At 57.7% G+C, this 13,787-nt stretch overlaps 1 protein-coding gene across 1 annotated transcript; it reads right to left on the bottom strand.

Annotated features, from left to right (window-relative positions):
* Positions 1–1,478: 1,478 nt before the first annotated feature.
* BCAT2 (branched chain amino acid transaminase 2) lies at positions 1,479–11,951 on the bottom strand. Its single transcript, XM_042919602.1, has 11 exons — positions 11,824–11,951; positions 8,150–8,224; positions 7,581–7,784; positions 6,264–6,374; positions 6,061–6,180; positions 5,749–5,912; positions 4,582–4,724; positions 4,341–4,426; positions 3,982–4,122; positions 3,829–3,903; positions 1,479–2,947 (listed from the first exon to the last, which is right to left on the bottom strand). The coding sequence occupies exons 1-11, from the start codon at positions 11,845–11,847 to the stop codon at positions 2,909–2,911; spliced, it is 1,182 nt and encodes a 393-aa protein (XP_042775536.1). The 5' UTR covers positions 11,848–11,951; the 3' UTR covers positions 1,479–2,908.
* Between the last annotated feature and the right edge of the window lie 1,836 nt (positions 11,952–13,787).

Below are 13,787 nucleotides of genomic sequence, written 5' to 3'. Positions count from 1 at the left end.
TTTTAACGTTTACTTATTATTGAGAGACAGAGAGAGACAGCATGATCAGGGGAGGGGCCGAGAGAGAGAGGGAGACACGGAATCCGAAGCAGGCTCCAGGCTCGGAGCCGTCCGCACAGAGCCCAATGCGGGGCTCGAACTCACAAACCGTGAGATCATGACCTGAGCCGAAGTCAGACGCTTAACCGACTGAGCCACCCGGGGCGCCCCACCGGGCCACAATATTCAAAATTATCCTTCGGAGAGCCTGGGTGGCTCAGTCCGTTAAGCAATGGACTCTCGATTTCGGCTCAGGTCATGGTCTCATAGTCCTGGGACTGAGCCCCACATGGGGCTCCGTGCTGACAGTGTGGAGCCTGCTTGGGATTTCCTCTCTCCCTCTCTCTCTGCCCCTCCTCTGCTCATGCTCTCTCTCTCTCTCAAAATAAATAAACATGAAAAATAAAAAATAAAATAAAAATTATACACCTTTCCCTGCTTTGTTTTGCTCCATAACACTTGTTTGTATTTACCACATATGCAAGTTTTCTGTTTTATAATAAATAAATATATACATTTAAAGGTATAAGTATAGTATTCCTCCTGATATATAAATATCAGAAGGCACATAAATATACTTCATACTATACAGTACGTAAACATACTTCATAATATACAAGTATGTAAACATGCTTAATAATATATAATATATATACTTTCTACTATACAAACACACTTTGCACTAAATAAATACATAGCATATATTTATAAAATATTTTGTGTTAATATATTTATATAAAAATATTACATATAGGGACGCTTGGCCGGCTCTGTCAGTAGAGCATGAGACTCTTGACCTCGGGGTCATGAGTTCGAGCCCCAAGTTGGGGGTAGAGTTTACTTACTAAATTTTTTTAAATTATATATATATACTATACAATAGAAATTATATAATTTATAATATTGATTTTACCAGGGTGTTGTGTTTACTTTGTCACCCACCCCTACCCCACTGGAATATGACTGGCAAGAGGGCAGTCTTGTCCTCATCTAGACTCTGCTGGGTCTCCCGTCCCAGCCCAGGGCCTAACACACAGTAGGAAAGTTTGTGGCATGGATTAATTCCCTTCCCCTGGTTCCTGAGTGGGCCTAAAGATCCTTCTGGCAAGAAAAAAAAAAAGTCCTTCAGGGCCCTTCCCCCCCCCCCACCCCAGCCTCCCAAGCCCTGCCTGGTTCCAGTGTGCCAGGCACAACTATTCTATTTAATCCCCCCCCCCCCCCAACAAACTTATGAGTAAGGTACTCTCCTCACCCCCATTTTATAGATGGGGAAACTAAGACCCAGAGAGGCTGTCCCTTTGCCGAAATTCACACAGCTAAAAAACAAATAGCTAAGATTTTATTTTTTTGAGAGAAGCGTTGTGTTCCTTTCTTTTTTTTTTTTTAAGGTCTATTTTTGAGAGAGCACAAGCAGGGGACGGGCAGAGAGAGAGGGGGCCAGAGGATCCAAAGCGGGCTTAGTGAGGACAGCAGAGACCCCGAGGCGGGGCTCGAACTCACGAACCATGAGAATTTCCCCTTGCATCCTGGACCTTCTCCCAAGCAAGCAATCATTGACAAAAGGGGGTGAGAGGGTTTGCCAGTGGTTATCAACAAATCAGAATTTTATTCCAAAGCGGATGGTTGCTGGGTAGGCCACAGACCTTGCCTGCTCAATAGTCCCCCGTGGGTCTCCCTCTAGCAAAGGGGGTCAGAGATAAAGCGACAGGCCCAAGGTCACACACCCGGCAGATGACACATCTGTGACCAGCTGGATATGCCTGGTCCTAACGTCCGGCTCTCTCTACACCTACACACATTAATAATTAAAGTATGTGTGTAAAAGAGCCAAGATCTGGCTACGAGGCACGACACAGGGAGGTAATGGTGACTATGTTTTATAGACAGACTTCTGACGTTGACCCCATCCAAGGGTATTGTACCTTGCCTCACTCCACAGTCACCAGGGCCCACTATCTGCGGTACTGGCCATGGGTGCTGGGAAGCCCTTGGAAGAGAGCAAGCAGGGGAGGGGCAGCTCTTGATGCACAAAGACCCTCTGGGGGCCAAAGTGGATGCCAGGGAGCAGGCTAGGGCCAGGGTCCAGGCAGAAGAGAACTGCGTTGAAGCGGGGCCGAGGGGGCCCAGAGGAGACCCACAGGGCCGATTTGGGGACAGGAGGACAGGGCTTGAGTCTGATGGGCTTTGGCAGGGGAAGAGGGGCAGGGCCGAGGCATCTGGCCTAGCGACTAGATGTACAGTGGGGCTGTCCCAAAGATGGGGAAGTAGATAGAGGAAGCGCGAATTCTTGGGCCAAGAGGCCAAACTCAGTTTATGAGGAGGCGGAAAAAGCTTCCACGTCAGAGAAACGGCCAGGACACTGGGAGCTCCCATCGCTGGGTCTTTGAAAATGAAAAGGGCCCAGGACAGGGATTCCTGGTTGAAACCCTGGAGTCCCTGAGTCGCGTCATCGGGGATGACAAGCTGATGTTTTGTTCTTTGGCATTTTATTTCAAAATTGCAGCAAGAGGGGAAAAAAAAAAAAAAAATCAACAGCAGCACCGGGAGATCCGGCCTGAGAACGGAGAGATGCGGAGCTGGGGGGCCAAAGTGCATCCTCGACCCCAGGAAACGGAGCAGCGGGGAGTCCAGATGCCCCCCGCAAAGGCCTGAGAGGCGGGGCTGGGGCCCAGACGCCTGGGTAGGGCCCTTATGGCTTTGGGAGTGTAGAGACCACGCGGGGGCGCCAGAGACCCAGGCGTCCCGGCTCCCCCTGGCCTTTTATTTCATATTGCACTTGAGGTGAGTCAAGGGTAGGGAGGCGAGGTTCCGAAGAGGACTAGATGCTACGGGTCAGTGGGTCGGAGGGGAGGTAGGTCAGTCTTTAGCGTCACACCGGGAGCATCCACTCGTGGGTTCCCGTTCCGTACTGCGGGACGACAGAGGTGGGCCGTGAGAGGAAAGCCACACTGCAACTCCCAGCAAGCCCTGGGGCGTCCCACGCTAAAGGGTTGTGGAGTTGCGCCCCCACGACTCCATGGGAAATGTAGTCCACTTCCCGGGAGACTGCCTACCGCTATAGGGAAAGAGGAATCGGGGCCGAGATGGCGCAGAGGCCCGAGGGCGATGTAGTTCCGCCAAGGGTCACTGTCAGGCCCCCGAAGGCTCTAGGGGAAAAAAATCCTCTCCGGCAGGGAAGGCCCAGAAAGTCCAGAGACGTGTAGTTCTAGGTCCCGAGGCACAGGACTTTACCGAGGCTCACAGGAAATGTAGTTCTAGGTCGAGTGCCATGGAAAGGGGCCCGGAGCTTCTCAGGAAAGCTCTCTCGGCCGAGATGAAATGGAAACACCTCCAGGGGCTTAGGAGAGGAGATATTCCTGGGCCACAGTGGGGGCTGAGGTCCAGAGGCCGGTAGGAGAGTCCTCAGGCCAAAAGGAGAGCCCAGGACTCCGGGGCCACCACGCGGGGCGGGGTTCCGGGCCAAATACCCACCGGAAGTCCCAGAGGTTCATGGGAAGGGAGTGCCCCCACCGGAAGGACCCCCCCCCCTTGGAGGCACAAGGGCAGGGAAGGCGAGTTCTCGAGCCAGGGTTCTAGAGGCTCCCAGGAAAGGGTCATTTCCCGCCAAAGAGTGTTCGAGGCCACAGAGGCTCACGGAAAAGGAGCCCGTCTGGGGCCCAGAGGCCGATGGCAGGGGCCGTTATTGGCTCTTCGGCCTGCGGCGGGGGGTGGGGGGGGAAGGAGGCTCACGGGACGTGACCTTCCCTGGGGAGCACCCATCCAGCCCATTGCCCGGCGGGTGCACCTCACCTGGATGGCCCTCAGCTCCTTCAGGAAGCGGTGGATAAGCTCAGGCCCGTTTTCCATGGTGGGAATGTGTAAGTGCTGCAGGACAAAGCGCCGTGAGGCCCGGGCCGCGCGCCGCCTTCTTCCCTCCCGCCCCCAGCGGCAGCCCCACCTCACCTTGCCTTGATACACGATCCGGTGGACAGGGCAGACCTGGCAAGCGGTGCCCGAGCCAAAGACTTCCCGGACCCGTCCCTCGTCCAGCGCCCGCAACAGCTCCTTCATGGTGATCTTCCGCTCTACGACCCGGAACTCACCCTGCGGGGCGATACACAGGCGCCCGGGGGGCTGCGCTGCCGCGGAGCCCGGCCTCCCCCGCCTCCCCACGAAGGGTGAGAAAGAGACCCGAGGAGACACCGCCGGAGAGAAGGGGCGGGTGCCAGTGCGCCACGGCGTCCCCCGCCCATTTCCCCCTGAAGGTTCTGGCCCGCAGCCCCCGCAGGATCCCATGGTTCCCGCAGACGCTGCGCCCTCACCCAGGTCCTGGCCAGGTCCAGCAGACTCTGTCTGACTACTCCAGGCAGGATGATACCGTCCAGCGAGGGGGTCACCAGTTCCAGCACTGGGGCAAGTATAAGGATGGGGGTGTCCCCTCACACCCTGCCATCCCCTTAGGAGCCATCCGAACCCCCTACCCCGCCCCCAGATCTGCGATCTGCTAGGAGTGATGGTAGCCGGCGCCCGCCAGGGCCTGTGTTGGGTCAGGGGAGGGCTCACCCCCATCCTCGTAGGTCCAGTAGATAAAGATGTTCATGGTGCCCACCTCGGTGAGCTGGTGGTCAGGCCCATAGAGCCAGAGGACCTGTTCGCAGCCCCTCTTTTTCGCCTCCTCCTGCACCAACACTGTGGGCCCGTAATTCCTGGGAGAGGGCAACGGGGTTGACCGGGGAGCCGTCTTCTTCCTCAGACTCCGCTGAGGGGCAACCACCTCCTCTGTGAACTCTTACGACGCCCCCAGCCAGTTCCATCACAGCACACGCAGGGGCTCCCACCAGCCTGGGAGGCCCTGGAGGGCAGGGCCCGGACCTGATTCATCCGTGTCCCCAGCTTCACCCAGCACAGGGCCTGGCCCTCAGGAGACCTCACAAGGTTGAAAGGACCTGAATGAAACTCCCAGCTGGGGCCACATTCACTCTCCCAACACGCCTGTACCCCACCTTCTGTCGGGATCACCACGTGGGAGACCTTCCCCGCCAAGGCCAAGGCCCCTGGCAGGACAGATTTACCCGGAAAGCCCACACAGAGGGGGGGATGATCATTGGAGGCCCCAGGGGACTGTGAGAGCTGAGCATGGGGGTCGGGAGGTGGGGTGCTGGCTGAGCTTGGGTGTTCAGGGGAGCCTGCGTGGGGGAGACACCAATGAGCTAAGTATAAACGTCATTTCTGGAGGCTTCCCAGGGGGCCGATCCTGGTTTCCCCACTGCCTTTCGCCCAACCCCTTCCTAATACTTTTTTTTTTTTTATGTTAACAATTATCTATTTTTGAGAGAGAGAGAGAGCATGAGCAGGGGAGGGGCAGAGAGAGAAGGAGACAGAATCTGAAGCAAGGCTCCAGGCTCTGAGCTGTCAGCACAGAGCCTGATGCGGGGCCCGAGCTCACAAACCATGAGATCACGACCTGAGCGGCAGTTGGACATTTAACCGACTGAGCCACCCAGGCACCCCACCCCTTCCTAATTCTGAAGCTCTCCCCTAGAGCCCCCTCTCCCCTAGAGCCCCCTCCCCCCACCAGTGCCAACATCACATCCCACGGGCAAGCAGAGCTGTCCCAGGTATGTGAAGTAAGAGGGGAAGGACAGTGGACATCCAAAGACGCAAATCGACACCCAGTGCCTCTGAAATCCAGGGCACAGGACATGTGGGGTTGGGGGAGGGACTACTTACCCCCCGACCTTGTAGTCCCCGACCCCACCCACCCAGGCCCGGATGAATGTCGGGTCGGCTAGGAGGGAGACAGGGTCCACGGCATCTCCAGGGAAGTACGGGCCCACAGGGCAGAGAATGACAAACAGGAGAGCTTGCGAGGAACGGGCGACACCCAGTGAGGGCTGCAGTGGGCAGAAGGGGGCATCAGGGACCCAGGAGGCCAGGCCCCCAGGCCAGGCCCTCCCTCTCCCCTGGAGTTCCCACCGCTGCCCCTCAGCAGACCCCCCCGCCTTCTGCCCCACATCCATCCCGCGCCGGAGTCAGGCCCACCTCATTTCCAATGATCACAGGCCGCACATAGAGGCTCGCGTTGGTGTCATCAGGGACCCAGTCTTTGTCCACTTCCACCAGCCGGCGGATACACTCCAGCAACTCGACCTTGTCAAAACTCTGGGCAGGATTCCCATGAGTCAGGGGGACCCCCTGCGCCGCCCCCCCAACCCCCCCCCCGGGGGCCAGCCACGGCCCCTCACCGGCAGGCAGAGGCGCAGGGCCGAGCGCAGCATCCGGTCCATGTTGAGCCAGGGTCTGAAGAGGCGCACCTGCTGGTCGCTGCCTTTGAACGCCTTCATGCCCTCAAAGAGCTGCTGGGACAGGGGCGTAGGTGGCTCAGCTCAGAGACCACCTCAGAGAGCCATGAGAGACATCGAGAGACACCAGATCAGAGCCTGATACACAAGGACACGGACACGGATGCAGAGACGGGGCTGGGGAGAGACTAACAACGGAGCACACAGAGGAAGGAAAGAGAAGAGACCGAGACGCCAGTAACAGCCAGAGAGACCCAGAGACAGGGGTACAGAGACAACACCCTGCTTAAACCCTTTCCATGTTACATGGTACAATTTCTCGGGAACAACAATGGTGTGGAAGCTCTGGTTTTAAAGAATCCTTGTGTTTGAGAAGCACCAGAACAGCTACGGACGTAATGGTACAACTTCCAGGATTTGCTTCAAAAATCTTACAGAAAGGGGCACAGAGAATGGAGTCCAGATGAAATGAGACAGTGATCGACACGTGTGCTAGCCGATGAAGTGGGGAAGGGGGGGGGGGGCAGTTATCGCATTCTTTTTTCTTCCAAAGTAAATTTAATTATTTAATTAAAATGTAATGCCTTGGGGCGCCTGGGTGGCTCAGTCGGTTAAGCGTCCGACTTCGGCTCAGGTCGTGATCTCGCGGTTCGTGGGTTCGAGCCCCGCGTCGGGCTCTGTGCTGGCAGCTCAGAGTCCGGACCCTGCTTCGGATTCTGTCGCCGTGTCTCTCTGACCCTCCCCTGCTTGCGCTCGAGCCCTCCGTGGCTCCCAGGGCCCTCGACAAGGTGCCGGCCCCACAGCTCCTCTGTGGCCCTGAGGGTATCCTTAGCCTCCTCTGCCTCACTCCAGTCCCCAAATCCCCCCAGTACGCCGGGCTCTCCTTTGTCCCGAGTCTTTGTACTAGCTGCTCTGTCTCCTGCTAACACCCTCTAAGCTTCCCTCCGCCAGAAGAGACCCTACTTTCTTTCAAGTGACAGGTAGGATCCGTGCCTCCTCTGGCTTCCACGATGCCTCAGGTGCCTCCCCACCCCCCCCCCCCCATCACGATCATGCTGCGCTGTAACCAAAACACGGGGGTTTCAAAGGCGAGAACTGGGTCTGTTCATCTCGGGGAACCCAGCATCACCCAGCTCGGGGCTCGGCCTGGAATACGAGGGACCCGAGAAGGAAGGGACACACGGAAAACAAACCCAGGGCGGTGCACGCGGCAAGAGGGAACAGATGCAGAACGACGGGGACAGAGGTCGGGCGCCATGCCTGTAGCGAGTAGTGGAGGCCGGAGCAGGCTGGGTGCAGCATGAGGTTCTGGAAGGGCTGGATACGGGGCTGGCCCCAGCCCTTCTTCTCGGTCCATTCCACCATCAGCATGTGGTCGGTGAAATTCTTCCCAAACACCAGGGGCTTGCTGGGGTCGGGCTTCTCATGAGGCTCCCGTGTTATTTCCAGCTGCAGGTCAGCAGCCTGAGAAGAGATGGGGGACCCGGGTATCCTGAACTCCGGGCCCAACCTCAAACGGAAAAACTACAACCCCCATGAACCTCTGGGGCTAAGACCTAGAGAGAAGAGACCCCCCGTGGCCCCAGAGGCTTCTGGGACATGCAGTATCCAATCTCTCCCACAGCCTTTTGGCGGATTATGAGGCCAGCCCGTTGCCGACCACCTTCACTTTGGACCCTGGACCCTTCTGGAGATGCCCAAATCCAGCTGCCGGCCCCTCCCTCAAACCTAAGGGTCCTCGCCCTCAGTCCCCTCCTCCCTCAGACCCAGTAAGTCGTCCAGGCCCCAGCCCCTCCTGGAGATCCAAAAGTATATTCCCGTCCATTCACCTTGAAGTTGGATGAGGCGTATCTTCTGGGGCCACACAGGAGCCAAGAGACAGGGAGGAGTTTGCGGGCCCAAATCTGGAGGAGGGGGGGGGGACAGAAGTAAGAAAGGTAGTGAGGCCAGGAGAGAGACAGAGAGAGAGACAGCGAGCAGGGGACCCTGGCGCTCGCTTTGCCACTTCCTGCACTTGGGAGGTCCCTCTGGCCTGCTCTATCCCAGGCCCGGTGCATTCTAGACGGGGCATGTGGCCCTGGCCAAGTCTGCCCCCCTCTCAGATCAGCGTATAGCGGGAGGGAATCCCGAAGGAGGCCAAGTCCCCTCCCTGCCCTCGCGAGGGAAATCCCTAGAAAAAGCTGAATCAGCTTCTGTTCCCTCCTTGCCAGGGCAAAGTTAAACACAGGCACCTCCCACCCGGGGGAACTTTGTCCCCAGCCCTGAAATCAGCTCAGACAGAAGACAACCGACCAAGGGAAAGTGCACAGGTAAGTGAAGGCCTCCCTGGGGGACCCAAATCCTGATAAGAGTTAGAAAACTGAGGAACCTATAGGCCATAACTCCCCAGAACCCAGAAGCTGGGCCCCCCCGCCCCCTCCTCCCTCAGACCCAGAACTCTGGACTCCTCAGACCCAGGAGACGCAGTCCCCAGCCCCTCCTCCCTCAGGCCCAGGAGTCCAGACCCCCAGCCCCCTCCTACCCCAAACCCAGGAGCCCAGGCCTGTAGTCCCCTCCTCCCTCAGACCCAGGAGTCCTGACCTCCAGCTTCCCCTTACCCCAGACCCAGGAGTCCAGGCCCACAGCCTGCTCCTCCCTCAGACTCAGGAATCCGGGCTCCCAGCCCCCTCCTCCCTCAGATCCAAGAGTCCAGGACCCCAGGCCCCTCCTCCCCCAGACCAAGGAGTCCAGGCCCCAGCCTCCTTCTCCTTCAGACCCAGGACTCCAAGGCCTTATTCTCAGGCCTCAGATTACCTGAGGCTCCCAACCCCATACCTCAGACACCAATGATTCTAATTCCCTACGGATCCCAGGGCTGAGGCGACCACATGGGCCTGGGGGGCGTCCCCTAGTCATTGACAGAGACCCCGCTCAGATCAACACTTGTGGTCCTGCCTGAGGCAAACAAGGGAGAGCAGGTCTGTCTGTGCCCATCAGGGTGGCCTCTCCCCAGTATTCTTTGACCTCACAGTGCCTCCTTCCCAGCCTGGCAGGAAAGCAGCTGGGTCATGAGGTTCGGGCCACCGCAACAGCGGACGTAGCCTGCTCCTGCCCTGTGCGCTGGGTGAGCGGACGTGAACATGAATGGCAGCAGTCACTGGTCAGTAGGTGAGTCCTGGGGAAATGGGGGGTGCTGGGCTGCCAGGTCCTAAAGTCTGGGCCCTGAAGTCAGAGGAGTGGGGCTGGAGAGCGTGGGGCCCAAGAGCCGCCCGGCTGAGCAGAGTGTGGGTCTGAGGCATGGCCTCTAGGTGGCGCTGTGTCGCCCACACAAGTCTGTGGCCACGCTTCTGTCCGGGAGGGAACCGGACTGCACAGCATGGAGACAGCATGGCCACCCAGGGGGGAGACAGCGGTATCCGGGCAGGAGAGTGGCCCTCAGAAGGAGCCACATGGAGAAAAACAAAATAAAAGAGAGGGAAGAGCAAGAATGAGAAAGAGACCAATGGAAACAGAAAACAAAACTCAGGGGCCGCCTGGCTGGCTCAGCCGGAGGAACGTGGGACTCTTGATCTCGGGTTGGTGAGCTGGAGGGTTGAGCCTCGCGCTGGGTGGAGAGATTACTTACACATAAAGCCTTTAAAAAGACAAACTGAAGACAAAACTGAGAAGAACAAGAAATCAGGAACAAGAGACGCCAAAAGAGATTCGATCATAAAGACAGACCGATACGAGAGACAGATAGGGAGACAAACTCACGTCAAGTCAAGTCTGGAGAAATCCAGAAAAATTCCGAGGGTGAGATATAGAGAAGCTGAGGGAAGGAGGAAGAAGTGGACAGAGACCAGGCTTCAGGTGACAGCACAAAGTGAAAGAAGACCAGGGGAAACGAGTGAAGCCGACACCAGGAAACAAGCTGTCTCAGTGATATTTACAGACAGAGATACCCAGGAGATAGAGATATCTCTACCTCTCCCACAGGGCACAGAGAAGGGGCCGGACAGTGTCCAGATTATAAATCTGCACTGGCCATCAAGACCCTGTTGTCCTGAGAGAAGCTGTCTTCGTCTTCCCAGGACATTTCTGCAGGCACGGGGGTCTCAGCTCAGCTCAGGGAAGGTGCTGCACCTTCTGACACCCCACGCCACGGGGATCGGACCCAAGGGATACCCTCAGATGGTATATGGGCTGTTGGGACAAAGGGTGTAAAAGGGTGGGGGCTGAATTAAGAAACAAGGGTGGGGGGAGCGGAGGGGCACAGGGCAGGGCTCTGCAACGCGATGGAGCCTCCCCTGTGTCCCCATTACAGCCTAGGACTGTCCCCATGCGGGACTGTCCTCCCAGCAAGGCCCAGGACTGTCTTTTGTCATAGTTCAGCCCTGTCTTTCACACTTCAGACGGCCCCCCACATCTCAGCCCAGGAAGAGTCCCCCTCATAATGCAGTGCTGTCCTTGTCTCAGCCAGAGACTGTCCCTACCCCAGCCCCAAACGCTCCCAGTCAAAGCCCTCAAATTGTCCTTGTCATGGCCCAGGACTGATCCCATCACATGGAGAACCGTCCCATTGTAGCCTGGGACTGTCACATCACAGACCAGGTCTGTCCCATGATAGCTCAAGACTCTCCCAAACTGTCCCCATCACCGCCCAGGACTTTCCCACCACAGCCCAGGAATGTCCCCATCAAAGCCCCAGTTGTCCCTGTCACAGCCCAGCATCCGTCACCAAGACTCTGAAACGTAAAAATCTGCCCTATCTATCCACCACGCTGGTATAAGAGTCCCAGACAGAGTCAGGTGCAGACTTATCGCGAAAAACACTTTCCCCAAGGTTAAGCAGCAGCTGTCCCGGGTTCTAAAGATCCCTTCTTTGAGCTGTTACTATTTCTCTCCTCGCCGAGAAACTTGATTCTCTAAAATCATACTCTCCAAAACTCTGCTCACTGGCATCTTATCAGGAAGAACAGCCCCTCCCATTCTTGCCAGGACGATCTGTCACTTTGACAGTGAGAAGCTGCCTCGACTTCCAACCCGGACGCAGACTTTCAGATAAGAGGTTTCTGGGACACAACATTCCACATAGATCTTAACCTTCTAATTCCAAGAAAATCGGGCCTTGGGCCCAATTCCCAGTCCAGACCCGAGATCTGTGCCTTCATCCTACCCCCAGCCCTCGGGGTTCGTGGTGTCTTTTCCCGACGCCCCCACGCGCTGACTCTTCCCTCCTTAGTCCCCCCCCACCCACCCCAGTCCAGAGCCTGTCCCATTACCTCTGCCCTCCTCCGTGTTTCCCCCCACATACCTCCGGTCGGCGTCCCGGTCCCACCACCCTGTCCTTACAGCCTCGTGCTCCCGGCCACGGGGCCCCCTCCTCCTCGGCGCCCCGCAGCGGAACCCGAGCACCGAGGGAGCGGCGCAAAGCCGGACGAGCCGGGATATGGTGGGCCTCCCGGAAGTGGGCCTCCCGGAGGGGTTTCCCCCAGCCTCTCTCCCCACCCAACCCTGCCCCGGCCCGGGGCCGCGAACCCACCTGCCCCAGCGCGGCTGCGGCCATGGTCGGTGCGGCGGGCAAACTGTACCCGCCCGGGGCGCCGCCCAGAAGAAAGACGTTCCGGCCCCGCCCCGCTCACGCCCCCCGACGCGGGAGGGCCCCTCCTCTGACACCCCAGGCAGGCCGGGCCTCCCCGATTATAGGGCGCCCATGGGGAGCTGGGCCCTGCTGGAGAGCGCATGCGCTGGAATCCGCGCGGCGAAGGGGAGTCCATTGAAATACGCCCTCCTCCCCACCCCCACCCAGCTTCTGTTCCAGCCACGCAACTGCTGTACCAGAACGTACATGGAAGTTTTGTTTCTGTTCGTTCTTTTGCTTTCATGCATTTTAATAGGTACTGTCACGGAACGCTAACGAGGATAAGCAGTTCGAGGTGAGAGAGGCAAGGCCAGGAACAGAAAGAAACCTCCGCATATCTCGATCCCTGGGTGATAAGGAAAAGCTCTCGCTGTAAACGTCTGTAAATAGATCACGTAAATGAGAAAGGACTTGGGAAAAAGGCCTCGAAAGAGGGTAGCAGGTAGGGATGAATGAGGGGGTTGCAATCAACCCCTATTTTTTTTTTCAAGAAAATTTTAACGTTTATTTATTTTTGAGAGAAAGAGAACGTGAGCAGGGGAGGAGCAGAGAGACAGAGAGAATCCGAAGCAGGCTCCAGGCTCCGAGCTGTCAGCACAGAGCCCGATGCGGGGCTCGAACTGGTGAGTCGCGAGATCATGACCCGAGCCCAAGTCGGTCGCCCAACCTAATGAGCTACCCAGGCGCCCCACAGTCAACCCGTATTTGAATATACTTTTTTTCTTTCCACGGGAAAATGTGTCTTCTTTGTAACTTTTTAGGAGATACAACGCACGTGGTTCATCATGCCTCCTTCCAGTCCCTGTCATCAGCGAGGCCCGGAAAATTTTAATCCCCCACCGCATCAGCGAGCCTCTAAGAACAGCCCCTCAGGCAGGGTTCCCTGGTTATGCCCCTTCATGAGTGTCTCCCCACCCACAGGACCCCGAAGGCCAGAGTTAGCTAATTACAGCGCACCAGGATCCACCTAATCCCTAGCGATTCAAACCTGCATCAGTGCCCCCTATACCGAACTCCTCGGCCACTGTGGCCCCAAAACCATCCGTGGTCAGAGTTTCCCCCAACTCCCGCAGCCGGGTTACTGTGACACCGAAATGTTCGCGCTGTGTCCTCAGACTCCGATTCCTGGGCCGCTGTGCCTCCGTAATCCCATCCTGGGATATTTTGCCCCCAAATTCTGTCCCCCGGCCCTAAGAGCCACAGGTCTCGGCAAATTCCCAAGCCTCCTCCTCCTCAGAGTCCCGTTTCGCTTCCCTCCGCCCCGGTCCTCCTCGGCCACCACCTGGCCCGGGGCCCGGGGCCCGGGGCCCGGGGCCCGCGACCGCGCCCGGCTCGCCTCGGCCAATCAGCGACTGCCGCACACCCCCGCCGCGGCCAATCCGCAGCAGCCATGCAGCCCCACCCCCTGGCCGGGGAGACTAACCCCCTACCGCGCCCCGCGCCCCAGCAGGAACCCAGGGCCCGCTCTTCCTCAGCTAGGGAGTCCACGCCCTCTAAGTTTCCCCTTCCCCCAAACCCAGGAGTTCGGGCTCAGCCCCTCCTCCCTCTGACTCAGAGGAGTCTGACCCCCAGCTGCCTCTTCCCTCAGAACTTGTGGAGCCCACCACCCTCCTATTCCTCAGCCGGCGAGCTCAAAATTCCTTTCCCCTAAGGACCAAGAATAACCAAGAGGAGGCCCTTTCGTTTCGCCTCCTCTATTATCTCCTAATAGAGCTTAATTTACTCTCCCCTGCGGGCCTTTTTATTAGCAGGGGTGAAGCCGACCGGCAATACTTTTCTCAGGAGCCCTCCGGGACGGGCTCCTGCTGCAAGGCCTGCCGGGAGTCGTAGTCCCTTGGGTCAAGACCACTCGTGGGAACCCGTGG

The sequence above is a fragment of the Panthera leo genome, chromosome E2, assembly GCF_018350215.1.
Source record: "Panthera leo isolate Ple1 chromosome E2, P.leo_Ple1_pat1.1, whole genome shotgun sequence".
In the NCBI taxonomy this organism is placed as follows: Eukaryota; Metazoa; Chordata; class Mammalia; order Carnivora; family Felidae; genus Panthera; species Panthera leo.
The sequence above is the reverse complement of the archived record's forward strand: the minus strand, read 5'-3'. Positions and strand labels throughout refer to the sequence as shown.